Source organism: Vigna radiata, chromosome 9 (assembly GCF_000741045.1).
Source record: "Vigna radiata var. radiata cultivar VC1973A chromosome 9, Vradiata_ver6, whole genome shotgun sequence".
NCBI classification, from domain to species: domain Eukaryota; kingdom Viridiplantae; phylum Streptophyta; class Magnoliopsida; order Fabales; family Fabaceae; genus Vigna; species Vigna radiata.
The window spans coordinates 18,177,822-18,195,887 of NC_028359.1; the positions used below are offsets into that span (position 1 = coordinate 18,177,822).

The 18,066-nt window shown below is 31.2% G+C and overlaps 3 protein-coding genes across 4 annotated transcripts; 2 read left to right on the forward strand and 1 right to left on the reverse strand.

Moving 5' to 3' along the window:
* Positions 1-3,345: 3,345 nt before the first annotated feature.
* On the forward strand, positions 3,346-4,251 carry LOC106773953 (pectinesterase inhibitor 9-like). Its single transcript, XM_014660721.2, has one exon. The coding sequence runs from the start codon at positions 3,432-3,434 to the stop codon at positions 4,089-4,091; it is 660 nt and encodes a 219-aa protein (XP_014516207.1). The 5' UTR covers positions 3,346-3,431; the 3' UTR covers positions 4,092-4,251.
* A 3,308-nt stretch (positions 4,252-7,559) lies between these two features.
* LOC106773473 (pectinesterase inhibitor 9-like) lies at positions 7,560-8,462 on the forward strand. The gene has a single exon (XM_014660162.2). It carries the CDS (start codon positions 7,658-7,660, stop codon positions 8,315-8,317), a length of 660 nt encoding a protein of 219 aa, XP_014515648.1. The 5' UTR covers positions 7,560-7,657; the 3' UTR covers positions 8,318-8,462.
* Positions 8,463-10,131: 1,669 nt separating this feature from the next.
* LOC106774357 (methionine aminopeptidase 1A) lies at positions 10,132-17,070 on the reverse strand. Of its 2 annotated transcripts, XM_014661328.2 has the most exons (16): positions 16,940-17,070; positions 16,459-16,509; positions 14,729-14,899; positions 14,430-14,505; positions 14,270-14,317; positions 14,116-14,160; positions 13,702-13,801; positions 12,916-12,967; positions 12,791-12,832; positions 12,517-12,578; positions 12,332-12,430; positions 11,771-11,844; positions 11,594-11,663; positions 11,180-11,245; positions 11,009-11,097; positions 10,132-10,480 (listed from the first exon to the last, which is right to left on the reverse strand). In XM_014661328.2, the coding sequence occupies exons 1-16, from the start codon at positions 17,008-17,010 to the stop codon at positions 10,403-10,405; spliced, it is 1,194 nt and encodes a 397-aa protein (XP_014516814.1). In that variant the 5' UTR covers positions 17,011-17,070; the 3' UTR covers positions 10,132-10,402. The 2 variants fall into 2 exon arrangements, with proteins under 2 accessions (XP_014516814.1, XP_022641787.1); XM_022786066.1 differs by lacking the exons at positions 10,132-10,480; positions 11,009-11,097; positions 11,180-11,245 and adding an exon at positions 11,252-11,450 and having other exon boundaries at positions 11,567-11,663.
* Positions 17,071-18,066: the final 996 nt, after the last annotated feature.

The following is an 18,066-nucleotide window of genomic DNA, read 5'->3' on the forward strand; positions in this document are numbered from 1 at the left end:
CATCAGATTTCGATGTTCCTTCACATATAGCCACGCTTGAAGAAATTTAAAGAGAGACTCGTTCACTCCTCGTTCCTCAATGTAAGTGTGAAGCGCATCTCTCATCTTATCATCTAGATCCCTGTCAATTTACAGAAATACAGTCAAAACTCAAAAAATCCATAGCATTTCCAGTTTCCACGCTTGAAAACATGAGAATTGCGAAAAGAAAATTAGCAGGTACTCTTGAACAACACAGTGTTCATATGTTCCAACAATGTAAGAACTTTCTGTTCNCCAAAATTCAAAATACAANCACGNANTTTCTTCTCCTCAACCCAGCCTATCTTTTTCTCACTGGGAAGAAAAATCAAAATGAATCACATAACACCGACATTGACATGGACCTTAATTAAAACCTCACATCGAGCTTCAAAACGAATGAAGGAACTCACATGGTAGAAATATTTTCACCTGAGACTGACAGAACAGTAACAAAAGGAAGACCACGCAACCACCGCTGCAGCTCCGTTTACCAATGGTTCCGCGACTACGATTCTGAAGGCTAGAGGAAGAGACGAACCAATGTGCGAGGAAGAAAGCGAGAAAGGAATGAAAGGGATTTTAGGGTTCAGGAATCTTTTAGAGGAAATAAGGGTGCAGTGTGATTTTGAGAAAGAGATGAGTTTCGAGATTCAGAACAATCAGACAGAAACGTAAAAAATTAGGAAATAAAGGAAAAACATATTATTATTCTTGAAGAATCATTAAAACTCCTTTGAAATAGAGGGGGTTATAAACCTCCTTTAAAAATTATTAAAACTCCCATTATCATTGACACCTTTATGATTTAAATTAAACATTATGAAATATATTAATTTGAGGAGGTTTTTCATAACCTCCTCTAAATAACTTCTTCTAAATAAGCTTTTTTTTGTAGTGAAATCCTCTCAAATGAGAGAGTGACAAGTGGCCACTACCTATGGAAAAACTCTCTATTCTTAGAGTGACACATGGTAACTAACTAGGAGGAAAACTCTCCAATGGGAAGCCTCCACATGTTTAGGACGAAATCTTGGTCCCTTGATCTCTAAGCTTAGCCAAAATGTTGATCCCTTGGTCAGCACACCCATTTTGGCCAAGCATAGTCAACGTTAGGCCTTACGCCTTTGTTGACTTGTTTGGTCAAAATTCTATCCTACTTGACCCAAAATATAAGGCCGAATTGAAATCCTACACTACTAGGCCCATAATACAAATTCCAAATAAAATCTAGACTAATTGGCCCATAATACAAAGCCCAAATAAAATTTAGACTACTTGGTCCAAAGTTATTCTTACTCTATACTAAATCTTCATGATGGCTTAAGATGGTCCAAGAGAAAGAGTCTAGGCTCATCTTCCATAGATGTCTCCAACTCTTCATGAATGTGCTAGGTCAAAACTAGGGGTATGTCATCATGCATCAATGATAATTGTATGGCAACAACTTGATCGTGACAATCAGAAGAGAAGAAAGAAGAGAAAAAGGAAAAGTTAAAGACGATGATGATGATAGAGACAAGGAGGACATGAAGAGGAAGAGAAAGAAGAAAAAGAAAAAAAAAAGGAAGAAGAAGAAAATGCAATGCAACATGTACCAACATATTTGCGATTGTCGATAATCATCAACAAATTGCGATTTGTCAATAAAATTTTCGATAGCAATTTTATTGATAAAATTTTACTGTTGCTTATAAATTTGAATTATTCATGAGTTTTTGTTATTATTTATAGATTGTGGATAATATGTGATTTTTCTATAGTATCATGAAGGTGACACATGTTAATAACAATTGATGTAATTATTATTCATCAACAATTGTGATAACTCTTATATTATAGAATATTGCAAAAGAATAAAAAAATAATTTATAGAATTTATTTACTTGTTATAATTCTTTGAACCTAATTCCTATGAGTCCTTCGGAATTTCTATGATTGTATTTCTTTTTCTACGTTATTTACAAAAGTTCTTTCTTATTTTAATTATTTACATCAATTCAGATTCTTTGGTTGATTGAAACATACATGTTTTACCTTATGATTGTCAAGGTATACTTATTAGTGTTCTTGGTTGAGTGAAGCATACCGCGACAAAAATACATTTATTATTGTATAGAAATAACATTTTTATGAAAGATAATATAAAGGAAATTTGATCAATATTTTTCTAGACAATATTGACAACACCATAACTATATTTATACAACTATTCAGTAAAATTAACAACTTTATATTAATTGTATTTTTAATTTCATTTCGTTCTTGTTTCCTAACTTTCAAAATGTTAAAAACAAATTGGTCCTTTTCATTGAGCATTTTTCTTACAAGCCAAATAATATTTTTATTGCCTAACTCAACAAAATTTTTATCCTATTACATAAAACTAATATTTAAGGGTTTTTTATTCTCCTAAAACTTTTTTAAGATTTGATTTCAATAATAATAGAACCTTTCTTTTTCCCTTGTCTGTTCTATACCCACTCTTAGCAACATGTCGTTAAATAACTTTTAATCAAACCATACATTTAAGCTTTATATATAAATAATTATACATATATATATATATAAAAGAAATTAAAATTATAATTGGAGTATTCTTTTACGTTTCTCACTGGCTGTTGCAGGAAAACATTGCAACCTCCCACTTGCATGCAAAGTCAAGAACCAATAATTAATCTCTTAATATATATATATATATATATATATATATATATATATATATATATATATATATATATATATATATATATATATATAACTTGTCTCTCATGTAATCTTCGAAAAGCAACATTATGTGAGTTTTGGTTTTACCATTCAACTCCAGGGAACATAGAACCACTAGAATCGCCTTAAAACATTCATGCTGCACCTTCGTTCACCTGCATGCACAATCATCAAAGTCTCATCATCTCACGTTATATACCATTTTTCTTTTACTTTTCTTTCTCTCACCACTTCATCACAATCCTTACAATCCACGCACTCAAAAGTCTAACCCTATTATATGTGTAACTAGCTTTTACTCCAACAACATACTTTTTTGGAAACAGCCATATAAATATATATCTTTGATATGAATCTTATCATAAGATATGTAGTATAAATGCTGTGTGCCAATATTTCTTCACAATTGTTAAATCCCTGTGATTTTAATTTGACCGACCAGCTTTACATATAATTCTATTATATATTCTTCTGCTTTGTTCTTACTGCAACTCATTGCATGTGTAAAGGACAAAATAACGTAAAGAAGGGAAAGAATGAATAGATGTGCATGTGATGTGATGTGAAGAACTTTCTATATAAGCACCACACCCCATTGCCATTTTCATCAACCAAAAATCTCTTAGACCTTTGAAATCTCTCTTCCATCAACCAAAAGCTTTACTTTGAAACCCAACTTTGAAATGGCAGAACTCAACTATACATTGCTTGTGATCTTCCTCTCTTTCTTCTTCTCATTTCTTGCCACCCCAGTTGAGCCTTCATCATTGACAAGGCACAGAAACCCTAAGGCGATGACCTACATAGAGTCCTCTTGCAAAGGCACCCTCTACCCTGATCTCTGCATCCGTTGCCTTTCCCAATATGCTAAATCCCCCTTAAATGGCCCACAACACTTGGCACAATATGCCCTGTCAGAGAGCCTCTCTAGGGCACTGCGCACAAAAGGGTACCTTTTGGAAGTGGCAAAGGAGCTCCAAGCCGTGAAGAGCAACAAAAAAGAGTACCTAACAGTGCAAGACTGTGTGAACCAAATCAGTGATAGTGTGGAACAAATTAGCCAAGCCATGAAAGAACTGCGTAGCTTCAACAAACATGATTCAAGCATGAATGATAACATGTTGTGGCACATAAGCAATGTTGAGACATGGGTGAGCACAGCTTTGACAGATGCCAGTAGTTGTGTGTACTCATTTCCTGGGAATAGAATGAGTAAGAGAGTNGCTGCTATTAAGGTTAAGGCTAAGAATGTTGCAGAAGTTACAAGTAATGCTCTTTTCTTGTTTCATAGATATGCATCTACATACCAGAAAGCAGCAACTAAAATCAGCAAGAAGCCCTAGAAGTTAATGATCACAGGCTATTACCCTCCACTGTTTTCTTCATGTAAATGTTTTTTCTTTGGATGGTTTATCACCCTTTTTAAATTTTATGTAATTAATCTACACTTACATATATTGTTTAAGTTGGAGAAATGATACCAACTGCTTGAAGTGCCCTAAATATTTTCATATTTATAAATTTTTTAGCCGATAAAAAAAACTTGATAATTCATTTTTGGAATAATATGTTCATTATTAAAACAATTTTTTATATTGGTAATGAAAAAGAAGTATGAAAGATAAAATTGTGAATGTAAAAGTTTATTAGGTATATTAAATTTAACCTATACGTATTTGGTAGTTGGTAAGATGAAGTGCAAAAAGTTTAACATATTCATGGAAGTTAGTAATTGACTAATAATATTATGACACATTTTTATATTTATTTGACACAAAATATAAAGATAAAATAGTTCAAAAAGTGTAAAGTTTTGTAATTTTTCAAGAAAGAAGAGAGTAAAAAGTAAATAAGAGTAGTGTTAAATGAATGTAAAAAATTTAGGTGTGTCAAAAGAATAATTTCTCTTAATAATTTGGTGGATTAACTTCTCTTTTTATAATATTTTAAAAGTAAAATGAATATATTTTGTAGCAGTAAATGGTAAATTTAAATTAAAACTAAACTCTGAAGTTAAAAGAAATAATTACTCTCAAATAAAATAAGAATATGTGAATTAATAAAATTAAATACAAGTTATGTGGGTTAATGTATTAACTTTGTCAGGCTGATGGGTTCTAATAATATACTACCAATAATTTCTCGTAGAATATTTCATCAAATTAAGCTTAACTTTTTAACATAACAATGCTTAATTAATCTCTGTTTTGAAATATTTCTATAATATTTGTACTTACATTTCCAGTGACCACTGTGGCCTTCATTAGAGTTTCTAAGGTGAAGAGTTAGTAAGGAATAAAATTATTCGCTACTATTAGTGTTCACTGTGCATGAAAAGATAAATTTAATATATTGCTAATCTTCCATGTAATAAAATAATAAATTATTTTCAACCTTAATTGATCGATAATGTTTTTATTGGACAAAAATAGCATCTTCTTCAGTTGCAAATTCATGTTTAGTTGAAAATCAAAGCCTAAATCTTGATAAAGGAACATTATAGTGTAGAATTACATTGTGCTAACAAAGTTTTGTTCAATATTGACTTTTATTAAACTATCTATTTTAACTCAAAATCATTCATTTATATATTATATGACGGGTAAGTAATTAAGATAGTGGAAGGAAAGCCAAATCATATAAAACGATTTAAATTTTCTTGAGTTTCTAGATACGTGAGCAATTTGAATTAGGATACATGATGGTAATCACCTTTGAACTTTTATTAACATCACATAATCTAATAGAAACCCAAAACAAAAACCTACGTGTTTCTGCCGGTTGAATACTCCTAACTTCCAAACAATTTGTCTTTCATTGCTCCTAACTTTTGTCTGGTGAGTCTTCAAGATGGTCCATCTCAAATTGCTCAGATGATCTCAGCAAAGAAGACACTTTAAATTAGACAGGGCTCGAATGCAAGAGTAATAAATACAATATTCAATGTAACGTTTTATCTTGTTTGGATTTTCTATTTATATAAATTGTAATTAAATTTTACTTACCACTAACTTAATTATGGTCCAATCATACCTTAAACATGATTACTGGTCTGATTTGCATTAATTCGTTTTAGGTTTAGATGTTCAACCGATTGGTTGTATCAACAACGGATGCCATACGCTTACTTAGGAAAATCTGTTTAAAGTAATAACAAAGATTCCAAGATAAGACTGGTCAACTTCGACCGAAATGTTCTACCAATATGATCAATCAGTGTTTATTATTGGTTTGGGATATTGCTGTCTTGGTCGATTGGTCAATCGATCCATACTATACACTATACATAATTATCCTCAATTTCAATTTAATTATTTAGTTATCCAATAACTAATCATATAATGTTTGTCATTAGAACTGGACAAAAAATAGTTAATTATACTATATTATACTAAAACGAACTGAACCATTTTTACTATAATTTAAATATACTGTTTTATGGTTCAGTTTTTAAAAACTGAACTTAATAAATTTTCGGTTCAGTTAATTGTACTGACTTACGTCCTAAAATAACTATAGTTTTTTTTTATTATTTTTTTCCTTATGTAATTATTTACAAGTAAATTTATTAAAAAAAATTGGTCTACTTTGTTACAAAAGTGAAAAATCGTTGAGTTAATTTATCTTTAAATTTAATTCTTATATATTAATTCAAATAAATTAAATTTAACTATTTGATTGTTAACATTCTTTTTTAACATAAGATGAAGTTCATATAAATTGTACTAAATATATTAATTTTATTTTACATTCTATTCATATATTTTTTAAACTAGTAGGATTGCATTATTTTTATCCAGAAATATTTATGGAAGAAAAATTTTAAAAAAAAAAGTTTCTCTTTTCTATAAACTACATGTAATTTATATCTTAAAAATTAATGAGATGAAATACAAATTTATACATAAACTAATTAATTTATATACTTAGGTGGTTTTTTTTTTCTTTCTAATAAGAGTATTTTTCCTTTAAAATAAGTAAAAATAGTATAGTAATTAAAATTAGTATAGTTTACAATTCAGTTAGTAGTTTAGTTCATTTTATATTGTAGTTTAGTACAATTTACAATTCAGTTAGTAGTTCAGTTCAGTTTATATTGTAGTTTAGTACAATTTAGTACAGTAGAGTAGTAGAGTTCAGTTGTCTGAATTATTTTACAGTTCAGTTTAAACAAATTAATTTTTAGTTCAGTACAGTTTTTAGTAGTGCAGTACAGTTCCATTTATCTATCCCTAATCGTCATAGTTTTTAGTTATCCAAATTGTAAGCATAATTATGTTTTTTCTTACTTCTTAATCTTCTAAATCACATGTCTTCTATTATTCCCCTTCTTTTCCAAGGGACATAGAACCGCAAGTGTAGCCTTAAAAAGTTCCATGTTGCACATTGATATCCCTACTCATTCAAGTTTCATATTAATTTTTCCTTACTAAATAAGCATCATATATATTTCATATCCCTTTCCACTAGCCACTTTCCGTGGAATTCTTAAGATCTTCAATAAAAAAGTCTAACCCTAATTTTAAACGTGTAATCACTAAAGTTTGAACAACATATTTACTTCACACACCACCGCCCTTAATCATTTAAGATAAACAAGTTTCTTAAACTAGGTTTTACTCCAAACAAGGTATATTTTCTTGATTACATTTATGACAAGAATGTCTTACTATCCACACATAAGATAATAACATAATGTAATCAATGCTAGTTTTATCATCTTTGATTTTTCATTTGACCGACCAGCAAGATTTTTAATTTTATTTCAATCCTATGCATGTGAAGTTATGATGTGAAGAACTCTATATAAGCACCACACCCCATTGCCATTTTCATCAATCAAAAATCTCTTTTAGACCTTTCAAACCTAAAAGCTAAACAAAAGCTTCAATTCAAACCTAACTTTGACATGGCTCAACTCAACCTCGCATTTTTTCCTATGATCTTCCTCTCTTTCTCCTTGTCATTTCTTGCCACCCCAGTTGAGCCATCATCATTGACAAGGCACAGAAACCCTAAAACAATGACCTACATAGAGTCCTCTTGCAAAGGCACCCTGTACCCTAATCTCTGCATCCGTTGTCTTTCCCAATATGCTAAATCCCCCTTAAATGGCCCACAGCACTTGGCTCAACATGCCTTATCAGTGAGCCTCTCTAGAGCACTGCACACAAAAGGGTACCTTTTGGAAGTGGCAAAGGAGCTTCAAGCCATCAAGAGCAACAAAAAAGAGTACCTAACAGTGCAAGACTGTGTGAACCAAATCAGTGATAGTGTGGAACAAATTAGCCAAGCCATGAAAGAACTGCGTAGCTTCAACAAACATGATTCAAGCATGAATGATAACATGTTGTGGCACATAAGCAATGTTGAGACATGGGTGAGCACAGCTTTGACAGATGCCAGTAGTTGTGTGTACTCATTTCCTGGGAATAGAATGAGTAAGAGAGTAGCTGCTATTAAGGTTAAGGCTAAGAATGTTGCAGAAGTTACAAGTAATGCTCTTTTCTTGTTCCATAGATATGCATCTACCTACCAGAAAGCCACAATGAACACCAGTAATTCCTAACTTGGAACCTAACTTTGTTTATCTTGTTACCACCATTGTTGTTCATGTGTATGACACATGTTTTTTCTTTGGGTGGGTTATGATTCCTGTTATTTATGGTGTAATCATGATATTGATAAATTAATTTGATCATTATTTATGTTTATATGTGTGTTATTAGCAAATTGTTATTGATTATCATCAGGGTCAAGGGAGAATTCTCCTTTAGGCTTAGAAATTATTTACATATTATGTGTTTATATCAAAATGGGTTTAATTTTTATTTAATGTTAGTTCCAAAAAAACACTACCAACTTATCCAAGAAGACATTTATGACTTATAATATTATTTTGTAATTTGCGATTTGACAAGTAAAAAGAAAACCAGGTTTATATTAATGATAACTCTTGCAATAGCTATATGATTGAAAGAAATAAATTGAACACTTACGAAATTATTTGTTTAAAATATCTTTTTATTTTTGTGTAAGTATATCGTTTAATTTTGTCAACGATAGTCGTTATTTTTATCTTCTTAATTATATCCAGTTTTTTGTGTAAGTAGTCTTGCAATTGTTATTTTTATCATTACTAGAAAATTATCTTAGGAGTAATTTACTAAATCTATATTATATTAGGTATTAGGAAATGTAATGTATAAAGAAAAGAAAACATTGCAGTGAAAGCGAACATAAATAATATGGTCTGCTGAAACATAGGTATGACAAAAGTATAGATAATCATAAAGTTAAATATGTTTGTAGTATTTTTTGATGCGAAATTAAAATTTTTGATCTGAAATTTTAATATATTTTTATTTTCAAACTTTAAAATGAATAGATATAATTTTCTTTTTAATTCAATTACTTTAATTTTTTTTACATATCAATTTGACATGTAAAAAACTATTAAAAATTTAAGAATAAAAATTTAAACAAATTCTAATTTTAAATTAAAGTTAAGATACTAAAAACATATTTAATTTTATAATTAATTAATTATATTTGATTTAGTTACCTACTAAGTTTTCGTAAGTGAATAAAGGGCAAATAAAATCAACCATGTTTTCTGAAAAACTAGAGCAAACCAAACTTCTTTTTTTTCTGTTTATAAATTATGTTCAATATTTTTTTAACTTGGAACAATTTGAGTTTGGTAGAGCATACTCTGCTTTGGTCAGTTATCTAGAATTGCATTAGTTGACGATATTGTAATAGTAATTATTAACAAAATTGGGTTTTGAAAACACTCCTTTGAAGTATATTTTCGTAACTTTCTAGCTAGATCTAATTTTGTACATAGGTGAGAAACAAACAAAAAGATTGTCAAATTGTTGTAATATCGTTCAAAAATTGTCAACTTATTATCATTAATTTTAACAATAAAATAAAAACATCATCTTCTATTAAAATTTGTCCCGTTGTAGAAATTATAATTTGACAAAATTTTAAAAATGAATAGTCATTAAAATATAATGATTTAAATATACCAAATTTTTAAAATTGGAAATTTATAATAAAAGACTTATATTGATTCTTTAAAGTGCATTTAGTTAACATTTAGATATACTTTCCTTAAAAAGAGAAGCGAAAAATATATTTTAGCAACTTATAAGCAAAGCTAAACTGTGAACAGATGCACTTCAATAATGATTAATAAGAAAAAACGGTGGAACTATTTGTCAAATGAAAACATGTTTAAAACTATATTCTTGATGATTAATTTGCATTGTTAAGGGAAGATAAGATAGAACTGATTATCATATAAATAATGAAAATGTTGCAAGAAATAGTACATAAACAAGACATTAACCCAAAAATGTAGTAATCAAGACCTGGTGTTCAAAACATGGCTAAAACATCATTATTGCCTTAAGTAATAGAGCATAGGAAAAACACAAGGCAAAATTGTTGAATTAATTTTCTTCGATTACATAACTATATCCTTGAATTAATTTTCACCTAAACAAAAATGAATTTTGCTTCTGTTTCTTTTTGTATACCTTACAAACACAATACCAAAAAGAGCCAACAAGAGAAATAGAGCAAAGAAATTCTGCCTATATTTAAATACTGTGAGCATCTGTCCTCATATTGATTCACCCAATTAAGAATTTAGCCAAGGAAAAACATCGGGTGATGTCTGCAACCTCCCTGTTAAAACTTCAACGCCAGTATCTGTCACCTAATTATGATGAAAACCATGAACTATGTTAAATAGGTACAATCAGTTAAAAACAGTCATGAACTAATAATGTATACTTAGAGACCAAATACAAGTCTAAATTCAAAGTACTAATTCACAATTAAGATAAAGAAACCACCATGGCTTTAAATCCAATTGAAATTAAAACATAGGATTAAGGCCAGAGGTGTAGAATTCAGATATTTTGCATGAGATTATAGGTTTGAATCCACAATATACCAAAAATTTAAACCTACATTGTACAAGACATTGTTTGCTCTCTGGTATCTTAATAGTTTGCAAAGGCTTAGTCTCACGTGTTTATATCACATCGATATCATCAACATTATATATAGAGGTGAGAAACTAAAGTACTAGTGGTTAGTGAAAACTCCAACCAAAGTTTAAAATTTCCATCATTTTCTCTAATTTATTATGACCTTTCAGCTCATCAAGACCGTGACAAAATGAAGAAAATAGCTAGAATACTGTAATAGGACTCAGGAAAAAAAACATAAATGGACTTACCAAAAGAGTGTGCTCAAATTGAGCACTTCGTTTACCATCAGCTGTAACAGCAGTCCATCCATCAGGCCACATACGATCACGCCAGACACCTATTAAAAAAATAATCTTACAACTGTTGCAGGTATATCCATTCGTTATCTATTTAAGCGAATTTAGAAAGTGTAAGCATACCAGCATTGATCATTGGTTCAATTGTAAAGGTTTGTCCAGCCTTCATCACACCAACTGCTTTATTTCCTGTTAAGTGGTTAAGGTGTATACATTCCACATGTTCTCTTTCTACTTTCTAGCTTTATTCTTTGTTGCAAGGGATAGAAAAGCCAGAGGTTCACATTGGATGATGTTTCAAGTAAGTGACGTTATGTACAAGATGATTGTCAATAGGAAGTGAAAGTCTAACATCTATAGAACAATTTCTAGGTTTACAAGCCCTTTTATATGCCTAAGAAAAAAACAATTGGTCACTTTATATTAAAATAAATGTGTATACTGTGCTGAATGATAAGATCAAACATCAGGGATGCAAAAAATAATTTCCAAAAAAATGCATTTCAATACCTTGCAATGCTTAAAAACTAAGGATACTAGCATAATGAGGAATGTTTGGTGCACAGTGGAAGAGCTCTCCAATTCCATGACCACAGTATGACTTTACCTAAGAGGCCATGGGAAAAAAAATTAACAGAAGATAAGATTTCACTATAGTGAACTAATAACAATACATAGATTAAAAAAATAAAGAACCAAAAAGTAAAACATTACCACTGAGAATCCAGACATTGAAGCATGACGACTAATAACTTCACCAATTTCACGGAATCTTATCCCAGGTTTAACTAAATTTAGCCGAAAAAGATGAATCAGGGTCCCCTAGTTTAAATTACTAAAATATTATATATACATTTTAATTATAAAAGTATTTCAAACCAAATAAACACAATATAATCCGAATGCAAAATGCATATTTGTATGGTCATCCGTAAGCATCAATTATTAATACTTTCAATACATAATTATCTGCAACATAACGACTAGCTCATATGGTATGATTCATTACTTACTAACATGTTCTTATTTCCTAATTTATTATTTTAATGATAGGATGCTTTATTACCTTAAAATTTGGGATTTAAGAGAATGACCAAATCAACAGTTTTAAGACCAAAAATGTAGTTTTAATTATGAATAATAAAATTTATGGTACACATCAGACATAAGACAAACAAGAGATCCATGACTGCTATAATGATTCAAAAATTCAATTATATTTGAAAATTAAATAGGAGACACAAACATTATAATTGATATCAAATGGATATATACCAATGGATATTGCCTTCTCCAAGCACTCATAAGTGCATTTTACTAGTTGGCGAGACTCTTCATCAACATTTCCTACAAAGTATGTTTCGTTGAGATCACCTGCATAACAATTAACAAAATTATTCAATAATCAATGTATGAACTTCAAGCGTAACTGTGAAACATATATATGCTAAGCAACTTACCATGGACACCTTTATAGTACACAGTGACATCAACATTTACAATGTCACCATCCTCAAGCTTCCTGCACAATGACTATATTATAAAGAGAATCTCTAAAGTTCAATCTTATAATCCCTCGGTGAGTCAGTGGCACTTACACTGATAGTGTCAAGTACCAAGGAAGCACCAGTCAGGAAAGTTAGTTTACAATAATTACAGCCACGAGAAAAACTGAATGCATCAACAAAGGAAAATCATAATATAGATAGATTAGAAAGGCAACAGAAGACCTACCTTGCATCAGGAATTCCATGGCATATTACTTCATTAACTGACCTGTTAGATAGTGCAAATTTCACTCTTAAAATATACCTTGACAATATGAGAAAAATATAACATTACAGAAGAAAAGTACCTACGTGCAGCAAGATTTAGGAAAGAAATGGTAATTAAGAGGCGATGGATATCCTCCTGCAAAGGTAAAAAGTAATAAAGAAAATGTCAACAAACAATCACTATCTGTAATGAACAAAACACAAAGACGTCAAGAAACTCAAGGGACCATTAGGAAACAAAATTATGACAAGGTTCGGAAGTCTACTCTCAGTGTAATGCTCATCACTTTTCCAGGACTATGCATTTCTGGTAAGCAGAGATACCGGGCACCTATTTTCTATGAAAGTAAATATCTTTTTCCTATAAAATATTATTGTACCGAATAGTATAACAGAAGGGGGGAAAGGGGCAAGAAGCAATTCTGCCAAAGTTTTACACAGCATTAAAGAGATATCTCTCTGCATTCTACAGTAAATGATTATTAAATACCAGGAAATACAAACTCAACACTAACCAGCTAGAGTAATGCCAACATTATCTATATGAAAAAATAAAATAAACATACATCAGGGAAATGTGACAAATTATAAAAATTAGAAGACCCTGACACATTTAATCTAGGTATTGCAATATTCCTATTTGTATATATGTTTTAAAAAGAAAATGCAAAAAAATTACAAATAGATCTATGATAATTTGATTTGTCAGTGCAGTGTTTGACATAGATAAGTCAAATGTGGGTATGCCACAGAGAAGACTGCTACTTTGAAGTATCTTAGCTTCATTCATCGATTAATAAACTTACTAAAACTAAATAACTAAAGCTGGTAAAATTTGAGGTGTTAAAAAAATCTCGCTGAAATTAGCACCTGCAGCAATAGTTGCTTCATGAACAACTCTATCAATCTCATCGGTCGTCACACCAGGCTGAATAATACGAGCAGCTGCATCCAACACCTCCCTCGCAATCTACATAGTATAAATCAATTAACCGTACTGAGACACTAAAGTTTACACACAATAGAAAATAAACAACTATTTAAAAGACCTTCCATCACCAAAGTTTACTCAGATTAAACAGCTTCTCAATTTGTTATTCAATTCAAAACGTGATTTTTTAAGTAGTTTTTCTCTTTCTAACGAATATAATAAAATCAGAAAAACAGTCATCCTGCTGTTCTGCACCACTACCTGTGATATATAGCTATGATAGAGATGGCAGACGGGCAAAAATATCTTCCTTTTAGAGAATCTACAGAGGCAAAGAGTGGCGAGGAACTTACCCGACAAGTTTCCCTCATTCTCTCAATTTGATCTGGAGTTTTAACCTACATATTAATACAAGTAAGAATGCAGAATAAAAATAATAAAAAAATGTCCAATTTGATCTTTCATTTCATAATAAATCATCTACTCGTGTATTGCAAAATTATCCACCTCAACAGTATGCTGCAGACCACTATTGGGCTCGATTTTTGGGATTCCCTAGAACAAATAGAAATAAAAACGATTCAGCAACCAATGGACCCTCCTCTAAGTAATCATAAGATAACTTCCAACTGTATTTAAACAAAATAAGCTAAACCAAATAACTTACATCATCAGCCCAATCAGGTTTATCAATTTGACCTGGGACAATCCGTTTACTAGAAATGGGATATGGCCGCAGTGATCTTGCAAGAGCAAAAATTAAATTTTGGTTTCAACAAATAAAACAAGTAATAAGCACATTAAGCTCAAAAAAGAAGAATAATGAAAAGGAGAACAATGAACAATCACAAAAGGCCTCAGAAATGAAAAAACAGGAAATATTATTAGTGATAATGAACACAAACTCTTGTATTAATTAAATTGTGGGGATTTGAAAGTTGAGTATGAAGGTATTCAAAGCCCTACCCAGTCCAATCAAAGTAAGGAAGCTTTGGAGTTCGAGCCTGCCCTCTCTTCAAACAATATAGCCAACCTTCACCAACTGAGCCTGAATTTTGTGTGTCAGGTGAGGATAGTTTTGCCTTAAGATGCACTGATTTGTGCGAGCTCCATGAAGACTTGAAACATTCCTGAGAGCTGTCAAAAGATATTAAAATTGGCTCGAGTATAAAGGATATTAAGACTGAGAAATAAATTTCAGCAATAGTAAATATCTAGTAATTCATTGTTCTCTCATTAGCAAACATGCTCAACCCCAATTTCTACATGGTTCCATTAGGAGCAACAATGGCATTCACTAAATCTCCAATGCCTCATAACTAAATCAATCTTCTATGGATATTAAATCAGATCAAACACAACTTTTTATATTTACTAGTCAGCACCAACTCATGCATGTTGCACTTGTAAACTAATAGAGTTCCAAATTTCACCAGTGTGGTTTAGTGCAACAGCTGTACTAGATCAAATGGCAGGCTGAATAGCAACTACGGCAGACGCTAGTTGTTTAATTCAGAAATGCCCATTAAGAATAGAGGTGACAGCTTTTAAAGGGGCTAATTTTTGGGGTTTCATTTTCCAAATATGAAATTTACAGCCATAATGGTTGTAAAAATCATGGAGACAGCTTGGATTTAGAAGATGGTTGATAATTTCTATCTAGAAAACTTGTATTTGACTTTTCTGGGTATTTGCTTGTATGTTTTATTTAAGAAATGGCTTTGTATTGTCACCAATGGAAGTCGTGAATTAAGCACTTTTTATCATTTTGAAAAACTTCAAGTATTAGTATGCATCATATAAAATAAATATTCAGAACAGAAGCTATCTCACTACAGTGATTTTGGGGCTAGATGCTATGTCGTATGTAAAACACCTATGGCATTCTATGGTAAACATAGAATACTGGTATTATACTCCATGAAGATTATGGAGACGATGTGTTAGGTTCCTTTATGCAGAGAACCGTAACCGAGGTTTTTCCTTTCTCACAACACTCAAACAGTATAAAAGAGATTAATGTGTATTTCATTGATTATGGAAAAACAGAATTACAGTAAGCGTCCCAAGGAAGCCTCCCTTCCTCCACTGGAAAATGTCCAGTCTATTCCAAAAGCAAAATACCTGATAGTCCTCTCTCCGCCTATTCTGTTATTATTTATACCCTCTCTCTACTAACAACTAACTTCTTTTATTCCTAACACGATGAGCATTCTATAGGAACCAGAACAGCCAATTATCTCTTTCAAATATTTAAAGAACTGAAGTCTTGTATAGAATCATTCCCTAAAACTAAACAGAAAAAAGACCTTCACAACTCCCGTACATTTACTCTAAAAGACTAGCATTATATACACCCAGGCTTAGCGGCTATATCAAATTGTATCAGTTCATTGAGACTCCAATGTTGGGTTTAACATATCTCCCAAAAGAGGCTCCAAGTGAAGCCGGAATCTATTTGTGTTTGTTCTCATGTTTTAGATGTGGTTTCCCAAGATTATTGAGAAGCTTGTAGTTATTTACAGCTTCCATATGGTTTTTCACTTTTAACCAGTTGTCCAACACACATTATATTTGGTTTGGAAAAAATATAACAATTAGACACCTGTACAAACACACTACCCATCATGACAACAGAACAACAAAGGAGTTCGAGAAATGCAAATATAACAGGCAAAGTAGGGAGAGTCACAAACCAGAAGGCAGAACCTTCACGAGGAAGCTTCAATTCCATGCATTTTGGGCACCTGAGGAAAAAAAAGAAAAAAAAAAGTAAACTAAAAATAACCCCTTACAAGTTTTCTTTATCATCATTATACCAAACCATCATCACTCAATGGCAACATCAGCATAAACAACCCGAAGATTGCTTTTTGCTCACCACCCAATGACCAAAATCACTAGCATATCAATGCAACACTATTGGGTGAAGGGAAAAATAAAAAGTTACAAGCCTCCCGCCGCAGCAAGAACAACAACAACTTCTTAAGCTAAAACCTAGAAACCCTCTTTTAATCAAAGCCCAAAGCTAACACCTTGCGACATATCAATTACAAAAACATCCAATCGAAAACAAAAATAAATTAGAGAAGAAGTGTGGCCACAGTTATTGTTACTAGTGAGCAGCAATAAACCAGGGAGAGATAAAGAGAGATAAAAATAGAGAAGAAAGAGTACTGTAGATTGGCGGGTTTTCCACAGTTAGCGCAAGAGAGGGTGTTTTCCGGCACATCAGATTCACCAGCCATCGATTGCCAAGAGCTGAAAGTTAGGGTTACTGAGGAAGGAACAGAAAATGGAACAATCTACCGAAGAAAGAGGAAAACATTTTATAACTTCGTGTTGGTCAAGCAAAAGTCTGTCTTCCAGTTTGGGCCTGGCCTGTTCTGTTGTGCTACTACGAGTATTGGACCTTCCACTTTTTCTACCTGCACCTCCCTTTTCTTTCTGCATCCCACAAAAACCCATAAGTCCTATATTATCTTATGTTAAAAAAGTAAAAATTACCTTATACCTCTTTCTCAAAAGATTAAATATCTTTTAAGTCTCTAAACTATAATGTAAAATTAGATTTTGTTTTTATTTCAGATTTTGATTCATCAAACTTAAAAAAATTAATAAATGTAATTCATGTTACTTAGGGGTGTTAAAAATTTGTTGACATCACAAACAAAATTCCATGCTAACATTTCTACTATTGGCATGAGCATTTTCTAATACAATTTTCATAAATCGGATTTCTTAACCGATTAGTTTAGAAATCTGGTGATCCAAATAAAGTGAATTTTTAAAATGACTTTTTAAACAACTTTCGAAATTCGATTTGTTTCCTAAATAGCGTGTAGAGTTAAATAACTATATCAAATTAAACAAACTTAAACGTTTATACCTATATGATGTCAAATAAAGAAGAAGATGAACCAACCAAGACTAATGAAAAAGCAACATAAAACTCATTACCACACAACAACGAAAATAGAAACCACAAACAAAAGCGACAGAACAAGAACAAAACATAACACCAACAAACAAAAAGACAAACAGAAAAATGAAAATGTGAACCTGAGAATAGGGGTGCAAAAGGACAAAAAATATATGCTTAGAAATAAATGTAATTGGATAAGTAATAATTACTGGTTATTTAAGTTTTTTTTATTTTTTTTTTTACTTTTATTTTTACAAGTTATCCAAGAAAACAATGGTCCACTTGAAAGTGTCGGAAGAAGCACCCAAGAAATATTACTAAAGTTTCAATTGTCCTCATCCGAGCCTAGGACTAACATGGATAAAAATCATAAGGCAGA

Excerpts from the sequence above, each read along its gene's own strand:
- LOC106773473 (XM_014660162.2), top strand. The coding sequence starts at position 7,658 with ATGGCTCAACTCAACCTCGCATTTTTTCCTATGATCTTCCTCTCTTTC.
- LOC106774357 (XM_014661328.2), bottom strand. The coding sequence starts at position 17,010 with ATGGCTGGTGAATCTGATGTGCCGGAAAACACCCTCTCTTGCGCTAAC. Across the intron at positions 14,318-14,429 it reads AACCTGATTGGGCTGATGAT|GGAATCCCAAAAATCGAGCC; the intron begins GTAAGTTATTTG and ends TATTTGTTCTAG. Across the intron at positions 12,968-13,701 it reads TGAAGCAACTATTGCTGCAG|GAGGATATCCATCGCCTCTT; the intron begins GTGCTAATTTCA and ends TTACCTTTGCAG.